The 19428-nt window shown below is 36.1% G+C and overlaps 1 protein-coding gene across 1 annotated transcript in view; it reads left to right on the top strand.

Annotated features, from left to right (window-relative positions):
- ASCC3 (activating signal cointegrator 1 complex subunit 3) overlaps positions 1-19428 on the top strand; it is a 228484-nt gene that overhangs the window by 39625 nt on the left and 169431 nt on the right. The window contains exons 5-10 of the mRNA XM_080938316.1: positions 6424-6544; positions 10850-11057; positions 11840-11981; positions 12563-12688; positions 17861-18061; positions 18845-18985. Coding sequence (XP_080794442.1) covers positions 6424-6544; positions 10850-11057; positions 11840-11981; positions 12563-12688; positions 17861-18061; positions 18845-18985 — 939 coding nt within the window. The remainder of the gene's footprint in view (positions 1-6423; positions 6545-10849; positions 11058-11839; positions 11982-12562; positions 12689-17860; positions 18062-18844; positions 18986-19428) is intronic.

The following is a 19428-nucleotide window of genomic DNA, read 5'->3' as shown; positions in this document are numbered from 1 at the left end:
TTTTGGTTTTGATTACTTTGTTGTAAGTGTACAGATAGGGGCCTCTGAATCCTGAACTGTCATTTCCTCTATCCTCCCAAGATTCTTTTTATTATTCTGGGTTTCTCCCAGCTCTGTATGAATTGAGAATTGGCTTGCTACTTTTTGCAAAGAAGGCACCAGGAATTCTGAGATTGCACTGACTCTGTAGAGTGATACGAGTTGTACTAAAAATCTCAATATTATGTATTCTGGTTCTTAGATACTGATTTTTACTTAGGATTTTAGTTTCTTTCAGTTGTATTTTGTAGTTACAGCTGAAAAGTCATACTCTTCCTTTTAAAAAGAAATTCTTCAGTAATTTTTGATGACATTATATAAGAGGTTATTTTCTTAGTTTCATTTTAAGATTATTCATTAGTACAGGATACAGTTAATTGATTTTTATATATTTATATCATCTTGTGCATTCTTGAAGTAAATAATTGTTCCAACAGTATTTTCTGTATGCAACATTATGTCATCTGTGAATAAATAGTTTTATTTCTTCTCTTTCTATCTAGATGCCCTATATATCTTTTTCTTGCCTAAATGCCCTGGCTAGAGCCTCCACGCAGTATTGAATAGAAGTGGTGAGTTGAGACTTTGTCTTATTTCTGATCTTCATGGCTAACCATTTTGATCTTTCATGAAACAGCACCATAGTTAGCTGTGAGTTTTCGTTGCTGTCTTTTATGAAGATATAGAATTCCCTGCAAGTATACTTATTTTTTCTTCATGAAAAAATAAAATGGCCTTTTTCTCATTTGTTAAATTAATTGTGCAGTTTGTTTTAATTTATTGGTAAGGTTTTCATATTGGTCGATTTACCCCCCCCATGTGTCCACTTTGTAGTGGTTTCATTGATTTCACTTTATCACACAGAGTATCTGTCCTCTGTCTTTCTGTCTGTCCATTTATCTAATCTAAGTTAAGACATTTGAATATGTTACTGGATTTACTTGGTTAATATTTCATGGACACTCTTTGTTTCTATATTCCAAAGTCATTGATCTATAGTTTTCTTGTTATGCATCTGGTTTGGGTGTCACTAGTACTGGCTTTGAGAAAAGTCAACATAGAAATGTTTTTGCATGTTCTTAATTTGTGTGTAGTGTTAAGAATTGGAATTAACCTTTTTGAAAGAGATTTAGTAGAAGCCATCAGTAGAATTTAAGTTCTTCATAAATTGGTCATCAACAAACTTGCCATTCTGTGTCCTGGTTTTGGTCACTAATCATCCTTTGCCTTGCTAGAAGTCTATACAGATGCTCTATAAGTTCTTGAGTTAGTTTTTTGATGTCGAATCTTTGTAATGCATAATTCATTCTAGTCGTCTTACCCTTTTGTTAATCAGCTAAAGTTCTAAAGTCTTTGGGTTTTCTTGATTCTTGCTGTTGTTTTTCTGTGCTGTCGTTCATTTATTTTTGCTCAGGACTTACTGATTTCTTTGTATGTCTGCTTTTCCTTTTCGTTTTCCTTAAGGTTGAAAATGAAGTTGATCTGAATGCTTTTTAAGAGGGAGTGTATGGGCATAAATTTCCCGTTAAGCACTGATTTAACTACATTTCGTGTAATTTGCTCCAAATTTACTCACACTCTCTTCTTGCTTGCACACGTGACCGCACCTACTTCCAGCCATCTCTGACTCGTATTTGCGTTTATGTGTTTCCCTGAATTTTTGATCAGTTGGTCATTACTCTTTTGGTTACTTAGCACAAATTTGAGAATTTTTCAAATTGTCTTATTGATTTCTAGTTTTATTTCATTGTGTTTACTGAATATACTTTGGATTACTTCTTTTTGGGATGTATTGAGGCTAATCTTGAAGCCTGTAATATGACCTAGTGAAGATACTTGCTACTAATGCTGATCACTTATGTGGTAGTTACTGTTGCAGACTCTGTAATCAGTTTGTTGTGGAATAACTTTTGGGTGTTTGCTTTCCTGTTTGACAGTGAATGTCCTCTCGGGAGCAGAGTACTATGATTTGACTATAGATTGCGTCTCCAGAAGTTCCCGTGGTAAAGCTTGGGTTTCCAGAGTAATGGTGTTCTGGAGTAAGACTGTAGCAAGTCTTGAGGAATTAAAAGGTTACTTGAAAGAGAAAGTGGAAGCCTGATTCATGTCTCTCTGACTGTATCAATCACTTGGTTCACATACTGGAATATTATGGCAGTGGTCTTGTCCTACAGAATTCTTTCATAATGTGCTACTTACATTGGGAGAAATAGTGCTGGCAGAACTTCAAGGCAAAGCAAACCCCTTACCTTCCTAGGTTAGTAGCCCTAGTTGTGGTGTTAAGTGATGTGGTATCTGTGAATGTACATGCTGCCTGCATGACTTTGTACAGGAAACTCGAATAAATGTTGTTCTTGAGGGAGGAAACAGAATAAATGACCTCCTCCAGTGCGTAGAAGAACTTTTGAAACTGGACTTAAGAGCACCTGAGAACAAAGAGACAGAATTGATAAGAGGGATGTCTCACAAGCTGTGATAGTTTTACAGTTAGTACTCAGATGGAAGACCAGTGGCTTTAGAAAGAAAACATCAGTGCAAGATGTAATGTCTTAGAAACTACTTTCTGCCTAGGGGACATTAGGAAGTTTAGGTTTTTAATATTTTTTCAAAGGCACATTAATAGGTGTTATTGAAAACATATCTTACAAAATAAAACATTGTAATCCCTTCTTAGTATGCTGGTTTTGATCATAGAAACAGTCTTTACAGTATTCATGAATAGCTTTTACTAAGCTAAGTACTTAATATTTTTAATGTATACTAAATGCTTCTTTCACATGCATGATTTCTGAAAGTGATGTTTTCATCCTTGGTACATTTCCAATAAAACTATACTATTTTCTATGTGAATGTGTATTTGTTTTTACTGCCTATTGTTTTCTGAAATGTTGATGATGGTTGCTATTGGCTTATAAACCTGAAGAGAAACATTGCAGTGCTTAATAAAATACTCATGATTTTATAGAATGCTTCTTATTGGCTGCTTATTGTAACATGTCTACACCTCAGTATGTCATCAACACCAACAAATCCTGATCTTTATCTTACAAGGTTATCTTGCTGTGTAACCCAGGCTGACCGGAATGAAACCTGTGGTCAATTCTGAGTAATTGTAGTGATTTAAGCTTATGCCCCTAAATCTTGCTAATTGGTTTGTGTGTATCTCTGTTTATTGACTACAATAATACCTTTCTGTAAAATAATACACTTATGTTCAAATTCAGGTAGGTATTACATCAAACTTAGCTTTTCTATTACCCGTGTAATCGGGAATGCTTTATGTAAATTTCCTCAGTTTAGGTTTTATAAAATCAAATAATATTAGTATTTAAATATGAAAAGATTATTAAGCCAGATTTTATAGAATTAGTGCTTATTATAGTTTTGACGTAAAATAAATGTTTTTATCCTACTGACACCTTTTAGAGTTGATAAGACAAGATCATTCTTCATATGTCATCATTTTTTATTCATCTTGGTTATATAACTTCATTAAAGAACAAAAAATGTTATATTTAATAAATCACATACTCACTGGAAGTTTTTTTTTTTAAGATTTATTTATTTTATGTGAGCATACTGTAGCTATTTTCAGACACACCAGAAGAGGGCATATGATCCCAGATGGTTTGGAGCCACCATGTGGTTGCTGGGAATTGAACTCAGGACCTCTGGAAGAGCAGCCAGTGCTCTAACCACTGAGCAATCTCTTCAGCCCTTAATCTTAGGATTTGTGTATGGATTCTATAGCAACAAAATTTGGTTAATTTAACCTTCTCACTTGTGAATTTAGAGGGTAAGAATCGAAAAGAGTGTGTGTGTGTGTGTGTGTGTGTGTGTGCATGTGTGTGTGTTTCATCTTAGCTCTTATTTGAAGACGTTTGGTCTTTTCCAGAAGAAAAGGTTTAGTATTGTAATTTTAAGTCTCTGAATCCTAAACTTTGTTCTTGTTCCATGACTGAAATCAACTTAATCTTTAAAAACTCCTCTATAGGAAAATAATATATGTATTGTTTTAGATTTCAGATTTATTCTGTATTTAAAATGCATGTAAAATTTAGTATCCATTCCTGATTGTTTAAAGTCTTTTTCTATGTCTAAAATAGCTGTTCTAGTAAGCTGCTAGGTAGCTAATAGCCTACAGTCTTTGTAAAACCCAGAATAATGTTAATAATAAGGAAACTAAATCCTAGAATTTAATTTTATTACACAACAGTAAACTACAAATAATATTTTATTCTGTGATGTAGAGTTACATATTCAAATTATAATTGTTTTTAAAAACAGAATTAGGATTTATTATTCTTTAATCTTTTTTTTACAGTCCAGACTTTATCCCCCTCCTAGCTACCCTCTAAATGTTCCACATCCCATACTGTCACTCCCCCCACTCAGGACTCTCCACCCATCCATCTCCAAGAGGATGTTCACACGCTCCCACCCCCACCCAACCAGACCTCCTTACTCCCTGAGGCCACAAGTCTCTCCAGGGTTTGGTGCATCTTCTCTAACTGAGTCCAGATCCAACAGTTTTCTGCTGTGTATGTGTTGGGGGCCTCATATCAGCTGGTGTATGCGGCCTGGTTGGTGGCTCAGTGTCTGAGAGCTCGGGGTGAGGGGGGGGTCAAGGTTAGTTAAGATCACTGGTCTTTCTATAGAGTTGTCCTCCTCCTCAGCTTCCACGTTTTCCCTAATTCAGCCACAGGGTCAGCAGCTTCTGTCCATTGGTGGGGTGTAAATATCTGCATCTGACTCTTTCACTTGCTTGTTCTTTTGGAGGGCATTACTGATGCTATTGTGTGCTTACAGAGGCCCCAGCATGGCTTACCATTGTAGAGGATATTCTTTTTTATTTTAATTAAATAATTATTCCCTTTACAAACTAATGTCAGCTCTTTCCTCCCTGTATCCCTCCATGCAAACTCTCCCCTTCTCCCTTTCCTTCTCTTTTGAGAAGATAAAGTCCTCCTCTGGGTATCAATTCTCCTTCCCCCCTCCCATCAAGCCTCTGAAGGATTAGGCACACCCTCTCCCATTGAGACCAGACAAAGCTGCCCACTTAGAGGTGTGGGATATATAGGCAGGCGTTCAGGCAGCTGGCCACAGGCTCAGGGATGGCCCTATCTCCCGTTTGAGGGCTCCTGAATGAAGACCAAGCTGCCCATCTGCAATATATATTTTGGGGGCCTAGGTCCAGCCTGCACTTGTTCTTTGGTTAGTGATTCAGTCTCTGGGAGCCCCCAAGGGTCCAGGTTAGTTGACTCTGTTGGTCTTGCTTTGGAGTCCCTGTATTCTTAGGTCCCTCAATCTCTCTTCTAACTCTTTGGTAAGATTTTTCAAGATCCATCTAATGTCTGCGTTTGAGTCTCTATAACTCTTTTCTTTGGCTGCTGGGTGGAGCCTATCAGAGGACAATGATGCTAAATTCCTGTCAGCAAGAATAATGGAATTTCATTAGTAGTGTTAGTTCTTTCCCATGGGATGAGTCTCAATTTGGGGCAGTCATTGCTTGGCCATTCCCTCAGTCTCTGCTCTTTGTCTCTGCACATATTTTAGGCAGGACACATTTTGGGTAAAAGGCTTTAGGTGGCTTGCTGTCTTTACCTTCCACTTGGAGTCCTGCTTGGCTACAGGAAGTGGCCACTTCAGCATCCAGATCCCCTGCTGCTACAAATCTCAGCCATAGTCACCCCCATAAACCCTCTAGGACCTTTCCAGCCCAGGTCTCTGGCGCCTCCTAGAGATCACTCCCCCTAAGCCGATCTTCTTTCTCTCTCCCTTGCTTTGCCTACATATGATGTTCTCCTCTCCCCATGCCCTCTTCTACCCATTTCCCTCCTTCCATTGATCTCAGAGATCTGTTTTGTTTCCTCTTCTGAGAAAGATTCAAACATCCTTCCTGTTCCCTCCTTGTTATTTGGCTCCTTTGCGTCTGCTGATTATAGCAGCATTATCAGTTTATGTAGTTTATGACTGATACCCACTTAAAGTGAGTTTATACCATGCATGTCCCTTTGGGTCTGGGTTACCTCACTCCGATGATATATTCTAATGCATGCCTGTGAATTTCATGGTGTTCTTGTTTTTAATGGGTATGTAGTATTCCATTGTGTAGATTTACCACATTTTCTGTATCCATTCTTTAGTTGAGAGACATGTAGGGTTGTTTTCAGTTTCTGTGTGAGTAGTATTCTATTTTGTAAATTTATGGCATTTTCTGTATCCATTCATGTGGGTTGTTTTCAGTTTCTGGCTATTATGAATAAGGCAGCTGTGAAGATAATTGATTCTTAAATCTTTGTTATGTATGATTAGTTTGACTTCATATTTTTGCTACATAGAATTTTAATGTGTAAAAGCTTATTTTATTATTTTCTTTTAAAGCTATTTGAATTGCTGGGGCCCGAAGGACTTGAACTGATTGAGAAGCTACTCCAGAACAGAATTACAATTGTAGATCGGTTTCTTAATTCCTCAAGTGATCATAAGTTTCAAGTTCTTCAAGGTAAGAGTCTGATAGTAATTGTAATTTAAAAGAAAAATCTGTGGGCATAAGGGCCGTACTAAGAAGTGTACTTAGTGAGTTATCTGAGAAACATGAAGTTGGAGGCAGCCTGTTTGGGAGGCTATGGGGATGGTTGGAGGAGAGAATTGAGGAATAAGTACAGTTATGTGTCTTTATAGCTCTATAAAACTCAAGAGCAAGTAACATGTTTTAAAAGAAAGACCTGGTTAAAAAATTACAAGTGTAATTGTGCTTTTAGTGCTTTTTGGCTTGTACTATTACTGATGCCATTTTATATAAAAATGAGACATAGAAGTTCATGAAACAAATGTGTAACACAGTTGGATACCACATGGTAACACCCTGTAAACCTATGTGTACAGGAAAGAACAATGACAGTCACCTTCACAGCTGCTCTGTAACTGTCACCTAAAAGAGCAACACCTGGAATACCATGTACTGTGTATATCTTAGCCCCCACCACCATCACCAGATTATGGACAGCTGGATAAGAAACAAAATAATAAAATCAAAGCTACCTGAGAAACGGCATGAAGCTGCCAGACTCAAGTTTCAAATAATAAAAAGAAAATGAAATTTCTTGACACTTGTAGTCAAATCTGCCTTGCCAGCTTTATTAATAGAAGTGTAAAAAATCATGAGCATATGGAATTATATACTTTTAATTATGGACCATATGGAATTAATACTTCTACCTGTGTTGAGTTCTTTATGCTTACCTTTTATTCATTTTTCCCCTGGCAATATCTCCTAAAGGCCATGACAAAACCATCCTTGATTAATACCAAAATTATGTACCAAATTCCTCTAATCTTCATACCTGTTCTTAGAAGGCTGGAATTGCATTAGGATAGTAGTTCGGACCTCGGTCTTCTCTGGCAAGTTCTTCTCTGACGTTCATATGCTCCTCTCTCACCTGCAGTAAATATGTGATCATGCGTCTTCGATCTCACCAGTCCACCTCTAGGAACTCACAGTATTTAGGCAGACTTTTGTTAAGTTGGAAATTTGTTGTTTGCGTAAGAAGAGGATCACAGCAGCAGCAACAAAAACTGTTCCCTGAAGTATATTCCTGCCATTCATCCATGAGTTCCCTTTGCTACAGGATCTGTGAAACCTCAGCCCAACCTCAGTCTGGCATTACAGACTCAGGGTTGGGAAAACAGATTCTAGGCTTGGTTAGATTGAATTATCCCCCAAAACATTCAAATCAAGGCTGAATATGCAAATGTGAAGTAAAACTCAACCTTGATTTTTTTCTTTTAAAAAATTTATTTATCTATTGTATACACTGGCTGTCTTCAGACACTCCAGAAGAGGGCATCGGATCCCATTACAGATGGTTTGGGAGCCACCATGTGGTTGCTGGGAATTGAACTCAGGACCTCTGGAAGAGCAGTCAGTGCTCTTAACCACTGAGCCATCTCTCCAGCCCGTGAACCTTTATTTTAAAGTTGATTTAACTTCCTAGATTGGAACAATATATATGTAGGCCATATTGAAGATAGTACACGTAATATAAATCTCAGAATTTAAATTTTTATGTTTCACATCCAAACCAACGTTGCACAAATGCACTTCTTAGGCAATATAAGGTGTAATATTTTAAGCAGTAAATACTTTCTTGCTACTCATAACTCATAAATAGCTAGTTAAGAATTTAAAGGTAGGATTTTTATTGTTATAGGAGAATTATATTTAAATTTGTAGGTTTTTGATATAAAGCAGATCTCACTGTTTTGGAAATTTATTGTTACTTTTAATATTTCTAGAGGATAGGTAGTTTGTATCCACAGTAAAAAGAAAAGCTCTACAGAATTTCTGCCTCAATGTAGTCCCATTTGAAAAACAATTGTTTCTACTGTATTAATAATTGGATGAATTATTATTCTGAAATTTATTTTTTGCACTAAATTTTGTTCAGGTTTGATAAAGCACTCCAGAAATTTTAACGGCAGACTATTTTTTTCTTTAGATAAAAGTTCCACTGCTTCTAATGTAAAATATTGTTTTAAAAGAAAGAGACTTTATCAGCAAAAAATTTTCTGTATCTTAAAGAAAGGAGTTAAGGAGTCACTGCTATAATTTTAAGAACACCAAGGCAGTGCTCACATCCTTCATGTTGGCCTTGAACGTAAGATCTACACTGTTGAATTGTAGGCAGCTTCTCCGTGCACTGTGCAGCCTCTGTCCACAAATAGTGAATCTAACCGTTTTGCCATGGAAAGAATAAATGCCTACTAAAAAGAAGACAGGGGCCACTGTATTTTATTGTTAAATTGTAAACCGTGTTTCATTGATAACTTTTCAGTTCTTTCAAAAGGTTTGAAAACTCCAATTTTGGAAACATGGATATCAAATGGACAGAAGTAACTTAACCAACTACTGTTGTGTTTGGAACTAAAGAACATATCTTTCAAGAATATTATTGAAATATTTTTTAAAAGATTGTTAGAAACTTGGACATTTGGACTTTATCAATTTGGCCTTTTAATGGGGCTTTGAGCTCTTCTGATATGCAGAGTGGCTCATTCTACCTGGCTCTACTCCCCTGTATAGTAGAGGTGTGCGGAACTTACTGGAGGAAACCAGCAGGGATTAAGAACAGTTAAACCCTGTTTGTAAACTTCTTACCATAGTAATGGAGTAAGGTCATGGTCCAGTCTAGCAATTTTGTATATCCTGAGAAGTTTGTGTTTTCTTGGTTAGTATTCCAAATGTTACTGCCAATATGGATTGCAGTTTTTAAAAGCTACAGTGTGTCAACATAAAGAAGAGTCAGTGCTCCCATACATGCTAATTTGGATTATCATTTCCCATATTTTACTCTATGATAGTGTGGAAGCATTGTCCTTCATAATCAACATTAAGTATTAAATTTATTTTTTAGTGCTGGAAATTGAACTTAGGGCCTTACACATGCAGCAAGATTCTACTATGGGACTATATTCCCAGTCCCCCCCGCAAGACTAAATTTAAATTATATATAAAAGTATATTTAAGGCATCAGTCTGACCTGATGAATATGTTGGTTGAGACTAAACTTTTTCATTGAGTTACATACATTTTCCTATAACTTTAGCTTTCTTCTTTGGATGATGGCAAGTATGTATAACAGTCTTGTTACCATCCATTTAACCAGTATTAATTACACTAGGACATAGCATTGGTTGTGTGATCTGAAGTGTGGCTGCACACTTCTGGTGTCCTAGCAGTTCATACCTGTCTTCACACTGTTGCTCTGCAGTCAGTTTCACTTTTCCTTTACATCTCAGTACACGTGACAGCTTCCAGAATATGGATTCTTTGACATGGAAAAGTTAAGTATAAATTCTGTTATATTACATAGGAAGTATGGTATATAAGACAAATAGGGAAATATTTTTGGTTAGAGCCATGGCATTTCAGCTTAATGGAGGTAACAGTCTTATTTTGTACTTTAAAGCCACATTACAAGAGTTTCGTATGGCTGAGAATTTAAATACTCATTCTGAGTCATGTATGGATAAGGACTCATCTCAGTATCTGCAAAGTTTCAAGATTTGACTAAACATGACTTTGAACCACATTTTCCTTTTTGGTGCTTTAATACCTTCTCTGATCCACTTTGAATTTTGGCTTTTGATAAAATAAACTTGTGCCTGTGCTCAGAGTATGGACCAAATCTCCCTTCAGGCTTTCTTCCTGGCCTAGCTGTGCTAGCTAAGTCCTCAATTCTGTGCATGCCGACTGACTTGACTCCTTTCAGTGACTGTAGGACTGTGGATTCTCAGAACGAGTTTAAATAGACACAGAAGCTAATCCTCTTGGGAAATCATCCTGAATATTGAGGTCTACACACACCACACACCTACTTCATACTTCATTAACAATGAGCTTTGGCTGATCTCTTTCTGTAGGAAGGTACACAGGACTGTGGCTCTGACCATTCTTTGTGGATTCTTCCTGAGTTATGAAAAGTAGTACGTGTATAATAGCCTAGTACAGCAAGGTTAGTTATTTAGGGCAAAGTTGTATTTAATACATAACAGATTATTATTTCAAAAATTACATGATCCTAGATCATTACAGTATTGAATCTATTAGAAGGGAAACTTGCTTACTTTTGTTTAGTATGCAACATTCTGTAGAGATCATCAAAATATAATTGAGTAAACCAGCTATAAAAAGTGATTTGTTAAGAGAATTGGAGTCTGTTATATTTTTATAGTACAGCAAAATGGTTTTCATAAAGGTTAAGTCATGCATGAAATTTATAATTCATTATATATTTTTAATTCACAGATAGTTGTAAAAAAATTTTAGGAGAGAATGCAAAGCCTAATTATGGATGTCAAGTCACTATTCAATCTGAACAAGAAAAACAGTTAATGAAACAATATCGACGTGAAGAAAAAAAGATTGCCAGGCGAGAGAAAAAGGCTGGAGACGATGGGGAAGTTTCTGGAGACGGAAGTTTGTCCTTTGATCCTAAGGAGCTTCGGATACAGAGGTAGTAACAACAGATACTGAAAACATGCAAGAGATAGTTTTACTGGTCATTGCTCTTCAGAATTTTAGTAATTTGGTGATTCTCTTTAAAACTGATTTTCTATGATGAGTAAAACAATGTTTAATTAGAAGAAGTCTTGGTTAATATTCAGGCAAGTGAGACATTTTACTTACAGAGGTGACTAGTCTCCGCTGATTTTGGTGTATGTTTCAGTTAAGTTACATGAAGGCTACATGGATATAGTTTGATCTGTTTCTCTTTTCAATTTCATGATAACTATTTTCATGTTTAAGTAGAAAAGTAAAAATGATTGATGTCATTTCAATCACAGTTCTCAACCTGTGGATCGCGACTCCTTTGGCAAACCTGTCTCCAAAATATTTATTGTAAATAACATTAGCAGAACTAGTTATGCAGTAGCAATCAGTTTTACCGTTAGGAATCACCACGAGGTTGAAAACCTCTGATTTAAATATTTAAACACTGAAAAGGTAATTTATACTTTTTAAACATCTTTATGTTGTAAAAATTAATTATAAAGCACAGTACTAAGTCGTCCTTACTAATTATTGTTGTGTAAATGTAGCACCCAGATGTATACTTGATACGGATTTACTGTCCCTAAAACTTCATGGTTGCTTACTACCTTCCATTTTTTTAGTTCAAATTCTACTGTTTTTAAGTAGGAGTACTGAAATAACCATTAGTGCCCTTTTATTAGTATATGGCTTCATTTTTAAAATAACAGTGTCAAATCTGGTCTCTTACTTTTTTATTTACAGAGAACATGCACTTCTGAATGCTAGAAATGCTCCAATTTTGGGAAAGCAGAGAGACATGGAGGTTGAGAAAATCCGTTATCCTCATGTTTATGATTCCCAGGTTGCAGCCCGTGAAACATCAGCATTCATAGCTGGTGCCAAGGTATGTCACTGAATATAACCACGTTTAGAAACAGGTATTTTCTGAGGAAGTGACAGCATAGTTTTCTCTGTGTCCTTAACTGTATTACCAGTGGATGCAGTGTGCTGAGTTATATGCTAACATAGTAGGGAAAGTAATTGTGTATATAACTTAGTATATCCTAAGTTCCTGAAGTATACTCTGCATTCAGAACATATGTAACCTTTTTCAGTTGATTTAGTTTATATTTATGAGTCACTGCTATTGTGTAGCTAAATGACTAAACTTACAACTCTACTACATAGTTTTCTGGTTACAAGAGTATTTGTCCTCAAGAATACTATGTAGCTAATGTGTACAAAGTTCATCAACCCACTGTGCTCTGTGCAGTCTCTGACATACTTGACTCCTGAATGTTTTATGATTCTTTATGCTTATTTTTATTTCATTTAGATTTTTTTTGCATTGAATTTGCTGAATTTTTTTCCAGTTATTATGTTATAAAACCAGCAACATTTTGTCTTTATCTCTGATTTAAAATCTTACCAGAGCAGTTTTTTTTCTACTGTTTATTACTGGAATTTTATTTTTGATATTTACAGATGATTTTACCAGAAGGAATCCAGAGAGAGAATACCAAACTGTATGAAGAAGTCAAGATCCCCTATAGTGAACCAATGCCAGTTGGGTTTGAGGAAAAACCAGTTTATATCCAAGACTTAGATGAGGTAAGCTGAGCTTTTGGTGTTTGGAGGCTTTGAGTATGTAATCTGTAATTGATCAGGGCAGTTATGAATATAAAAAACTGGTTCCTTAGGAAGTATACTTTTGGAGTATGCATGGCGAAAATGTGTGAGTTCCTTTGTACATGAAACACATTCATATATGCTCCTGTGTTACATATGTTATCTTGTGTTCATTTTGGTCACTTTTGCATGTGTGTTGCATGAAGTGCTGTCATGGTGTTTTGTTGATTTCCAGGAATAGTTAAAATTTTCATATTTTTCACATTATTTCTTCAATGACCTAATTTGTTCAAAAGTGTCTTATTTAGTCTCCATGTGTTTGTGTGGCTTTTATTGATTTGTGGTTTCATTTTTTTTTTTTTTTTTTTTTTTTTTGAGGTGATAGGAGAAACTATTTTTATTTTTTAAGAGGAAATGATTGCTGATTCTGACACACTGTTTCCACATTTACTCCATTTAGTTAAATTTTCTCCATTATTTTCCAATGACTTAATTTGTTCAAAAGCGTAATTCAGTCTCCATGTTTGTGTAGCTTTTATTGATTTCTGGTTTCATTCTCTTATGAAGTGATAGAAGAAATAAAAATCTGTTTTTGAGAAAAAACAATTACAGAATTTTTTTTAAGTGTAGCTTTTCTTAGCCTCAAATATGATACATTTTGGAGAAAATTCTAAGATTTTCAAAAGAATTTTTGATGTTTTGTTTTACCTATTTATTGTTTCATTTTACTTATTTTAGGAGCTGAGGTTAGTAGACACTTAGAGCATTTGTCTTCCTCAGTCCCATCGTCCTCTGTCATTCACTGCTACCCACTTTCTCAGTGAGAAATCCAGTTTTGATTTGTCTCACTTCCATTGCTTAAAATCCTGCAGATATTTTCAATGTAATGGAAAACAAAAAACAGGATGCAAGTTCTTATTTTGAACCTTTTATTTCTATGTAGGCCTAAGAATCCTATCTTTCTTTCTCAGCTGGTCTGACCCATTAGCCACCTCTGACCCCTTTACAAGTCTGCATTTCATCTGTTTTCTGATGCAGTGACTTAGATCTACATCTTGTGCATAGGTATTTTTCATGGCCTGTCATTTTATTTTCAATGTATAAAGGTAAAATTTATAAAGAGATATTCTCATTTCTCTTAATTGCACCATCAGTTCACTTCCATTCAAGTGAACATTTGAAATAATTTGGTTGTTTTCATTACAGGACATTTCCATCCCATATTATAATGTAAATTATATGAGAACAGAATTTTCTTGACCATTTAAACCATTTGGCTACTTTGTAGTCTTGAATTATTTAATAAATATTTACTAAAGGAATAAATGTAAGATCAACATTTATTCATACATCTGTTAATAAGACCCCAAATTATCTATTAGAGTGAAGACTACCAATTATATACATATATACATTTGTATATATACACTTACATAGTTAATATTCCTGCATGCTAAATTAAGTAGTTCGTGTAAAGATATTGAGTACTGAAGATTTATCCCAGGGTCTTAAGAATGTTAAGTATACGTTTGACTACTGACCATTCTTGTTTGAGTTTTAACTTTATGAGATGGTATAGAGTTTGGTTTGTGAGGAATATTAAAAGACAAGGAAGACTTAACTTTAGCTTTTCTAAATGTACTGAGTTGCTATTTGTCTTTGGTACGGAAATTTTGAGCCAATGCTTATATTACCTGGAGCCAAAGAAAACTCGACAGTGAAAGTTGTATAGTGTATATAACCTCCCTACATACTTTCCCCAAGCGTTCTCAAATGTTAATGTTTCATTCATTGGTATATAAAACCAGATCATGCTACTTTTAAAGTCAGAAGACTCATAAATATCGGCAAGCACCAGTTGTTACCTGCATGTCAACAGTACTATATGTTTGAGTTTAAACAATGAAATATTACTATAGAGTTTTAAATTTGAGTTAAGTTGAATTTTGATGCAGTCATGCTTTTTGTAACTTTAATTTTTTTCAACACCTATCTTTTAATAATGTTTCTTAAATGCTTTTACCTTCCTTTTAACCCTCCACCCACCAGAGGTAGTGGGAAAGAAAGGATACAGGGGCAAGTGGACCTGTTTAGGAAGGTTCTTTGGGGCAGCCCCTTTCTGTGTTGTCAGGAAACTGGCAGTTCAGTTCACAGCTCAAGCTGCAGCTCGATCCACTCCAGGGACACAGCAGAAGTCCAGTTCAGAGAGCAAGGATAGCAAGCAGGACTCTGCAGTGCTGGCACTACCTAGCAGAGACAGCCAGGCCTCAGCCTCTGCTCCAGTCAGCAGGAGGCACACACCAGGAGATCTTGCCTAATCCCAACACTGGTGTTCTAGGTTTTTGTTAGCTGCTAGGAGAGTGCTGGGGACTGACCTTAGGTCCTCTGGAAGAGCAGCCAGTGCTGCCCTTAACTACCGAGCCATCACTCTACACCCAAACATACTTCTGATCGAAGGTTGTGTAGCATTTTATTTTCAGGCTCCCCGTGTTGTAGATTGTTTCTTGTTTGTTTGTTTTTTGTTGGATATTTATTATATATACTCCATGCCTTTTTAAGATGCCCATCACTTAAAGTTGTTTTTGCTAGTAGCCAGCATCTGGTCATTTAATAAAAATACATTAAATAACGCGTTATGTCAGGAACAAAATAGAAATTGTTTCAGTATTTATTGTTAGTGGTAGTAAAGATAATATGTATGTAATGAAGGCTTGTTGGACATCTGGTTGCTGAAGACAGGCTTCCTTAAAAGTTTTGTAATATGACAGAATGTATAGAAATAACTACAGTGATTACTTAGGAAAGTAGAGAAAGCAGGAGCTCACCTGCGAGTTTGAATGATGGTGTAGAGCTTAGAAGGGTTGGCAAAGTGTGGGCAGTGAAAAAGTATAAAACAATGCTGAGAAGTGAGACCTAACAAATCAGTTTGTGCTACTCTGTACTGTACTGTACTGTACTGATGCAAACCCCAGTATACCTTGAAGGGTTGAACATACAGTGAACACTACGTAGTTATTTGGAGGGTGGTTGGTAAGCGCATGTGCTGGTGTATTATGAGAATGTGTCTGTGTGCATGTGGAGGTTATAGGATGCTTGACTGCCATTTCTCAGGCACTGTGTACTCTTTTTTTTTTAAGTCTGGAGCTCACCAAGTAGACTGACCAGCAAGCTCCATGGATAAGTCTATTTCTCTCTACCTCCCTGCACGGAGGCTGCAATCACTACCAATTCCTTTTTAACTTACGTTCTGGAAGATTGAACTCCAGTCATCGTCGTTTTGAGACAGTCCTGTTACCGACTAAAATAGAGTCACAAACCAGCATTGAAAGTTTTTAAACTAGACTGTGACATAATTGGATTATTAGTCCAGTCATGACATAGTGAGCTGGTGTAAGGTAAAGAGACTATTTGGAAGTCAGGCCTGCTGTCTCATAAATACAATTCCAGCACTTGGAAGCAGGAGAATTCTTCTGAGTTCAGTGCCAAAATGGGTTTCTTGGTGAGTTCTGCACCAGCTTGCCTTAACTGTTGTCCTACACTAAATAAAAGAATATTTGGAAATTGCAGCACTACTTCTGTGATCTGTACATAGAAATGAGGCTGACATAACTGTAGAGTAATATTTGTTTCTTTTGGAGTATTTAATAAGTGCCAATTACATACATATATGTATGTATACATTATCTCATCAATCACTGATTTTATTGCGACTCTCTGACAGTATATCTTGGATCTACCACTCACAGTTGTGTGGGTTCTAAAATAGTGGATATGGTAATTAGAAATAATTAGTTAAGTTATCTAAAGAGGTGACTTAGTAGCCGTGATTTTTATTAATCTCTGTAACTTACTTGTGTACTATTATCCACCATTACTTAGCAGATGTGGCAGTAGAAATTGGAGATATTTTGTTTCTTCAGTGATATATTTGTACGTGGTCACAGAGCCAGCATTTTAACCTTGGCTCCTGTCCCCAAGCCCAACACTTGAAATATTCATCACAAACTACACTTTGAGTAGTAAGTGATCAAGTAATAAGTAGAAGCAATGAAGTAGAAATCAGGAGCAGTCTCAGGCATTTGATGGCCCATATATGCTTCTAGGACCAAGAGACTTTGTGGGCTTTTGTCTAAAAGAGCAAGTAGACGTAATAGAAACATATTTACTATATTTTATTTCATTTTCAAAAATATAGCTACTAACGTATAATTGTCATAGAAGTATTTTTAAAAAGTGATAATTGGGTCGGTTTAGCATGTGAAACTATGCTGGTCAGTTTGCAGTCAGTTGCTGGACCGCACGGTCTTAGGTCAGTGCAGCCCTGTGTATGTGATCCCTTTATCTGCTGGCTTTTTTATCATCATTGCTCTTACATCTCTATCTCTGCGGTGAGCAGTCCTAGAGACAAACACGGTTCTCTTTGCTCATATGTTTGTGGACATTTAAGTCGGTTTTGTAATTCATGTTCCAAAAATATGTTTTTAAGGCATAAATGGCTGCATAATATGTTAAGTGTATGTTGTTTAACTTTTTCAAAGTTGAAATTTTTTTGTAGAGAATATCTTTACTGTTTTACACTTCTGTCTATATTATGTATGAATTACATTTTCTCCAAGCGCCCACCATAATTTGAATTGGATAATTTAATTTGAATTTTAAGACTTTCTACTTTTAAATTGTTACTTTATCATAATTTCAATTTCCAGTGAAAGCTGAGACTGTCGGTGTCTACCTTTGTGTGTGTCAGTGTTTTCCTTGGTGAAAAGCATTGTCAAATCTTTTGCTTCTTTTAAAGTTAACTTCTTGTTTTGTTACTTTATTTAGAATTTTTTTTATTCTGGATACAAATACTTTATGTGTTCCAACATAAATAACCTTGCTCTCTCTACATTTTTACCAATTTCTTAAAGTTGTTGGTGTTTTGACACCAGCTTCTTTTAAATTCTGAGATTATAAATACACCATTTCTTCTTCCTTTTCTGACTTCTAAACCCTCGAACATGTTCCTACCTTTAGTTCTTTCTCACATTCATGCCTCTTTTTCTTCAGTTGGCACACACAGCACACAAGCTTTTAGGTGTTTACACACACACCAATATTTTGGGAGTCATTTTTATTCCCTTTCCAATGACTCATGTTCCTTTTTTATCTTAGGTTGGACAGTTGGTTTTTAAAGGAATGAAGAGACTAAACAGAATCCAGTCTATAGTATTTGAGACAGCCTACAACACCAATGAAAATATGCTGATCTGTGCCCCTACTGGAGCAGGGAAGACCAATATTGCAATGCTTACTGTCTTACATGAAATCCGCCAACACATTCAACAAGGTGTCATTAGGAAGAATGAGTTTAAGGTAAAAACTTACAAGTCAGACTTTTTTTTTATCATTGTTTACTGGATACTTTCTATATTTACATTTCAGATGTTATCCCCCCCACTCCCATTCCCTTTCCCCTCCCATTGCCTTCATGAAGGTGCTCCCTCCCAACCACCCATTCCCATCTCAGTACTGTGGCGTTCCCTACACTGGGAAAACGACCCTTCACTGGACCAAAGACCGCTCCTCCCATTGATTCCAGACAATGCCGTCTTCTGCTATAGATGGTGCACACTGCTAGGATTTGCTGAAGGAGGCAGAGGCAGGAGGATCATGAGTTCAAGGCCAGCTTGGGCTACACAGACTTCTTTTTTTTTTTTAAGTTATAGAAGGTTTGATAAGCTTTCAGTTTTCTGCGGCCTGGGAATTGTTGGCGATCTTTATTGTGGAAGTCGTGTGAAGAATGCAGCTTGATTGACTGCGCTGCTGAAAAGTCAGTCCTTATTTCTGTTTTGAAAATCCCATCACTCTTGACGAAAGGAAGGAAATTATGTTTAGCATGGAAGCAGAATCTCTTTTAAATAATGAAGCAGTGTAAACAAATATTGTCCTTTTATTTAAAGGACAATATTTTATTTATTTAAATAATCAACATGCTTAACCCACCAGATAAGTACTCTCCATATATCATTATTAACATTTTCACAAGGAATAACTAGAATCATATTTCACAATAAATTTGACTTGTTTTGGCGACTGTTAAGTAGATGATATTACAGTTTTTTGCTCATTCATCAAACAAATGTTTGTTTGGTATAGATTGTGTATGTTGCTCCAATGAAAGCCTTGGCAGCTGAAATGACAAATTACTTCAGCAGACGTCTAGAGCCACTGGGCATTGTTGTCAAAGAACTGACTGGAGACATGCAGTTGTCAAAAAGTGAAATCCTACGAACTCAGGTACGTTGTTCGCCCACACTCATTCTTGTGCATTTTTGAGGTCATGAAAATTACTGTACAACTCAAGTTTAAAAAGCTACTAATGTGGGCTGGAGAGATGGCTCAGTGGTTAAGAGCACTGACTGCTCTTCTAGAGGTCCTGAGTTCAATTCCCAGCAACCACATGGTGGCTCACAACCATCTCTAATGGGATCCGATGCCCTCTCCTGATGTGTCTGCCAGTTACAGTGTACTTACATACATTAAATAAATAAATCTTTAAAAAAAAAAAAAGCTACTAATGTATAAACATAAAACAATAAACTTATTTCTAATTACATCCTACTAAAACAATTTTTCATGTTTCTTTGTTCTTTGGTAGCTTTTATGATTCTTGTCATATTATGAATGTTATTTCAAAGCATAGACTTCATGTCTCCAGACTTAGGGAATGAGATTGTGTT

The sequence above is a fragment of the Micromys minutus genome (assembly GCF_963924665.1).
Source record: "Micromys minutus genome assembly, chromosome: 25".
NCBI lineage: Eukaryota > Metazoa > Chordata > Mammalia > Rodentia > Muridae > Micromys > Micromys minutus.
Note: the sequence above shows the minus strand (reverse complement) of the source record. Positions and strands in the feature narration are given on the sequence as shown.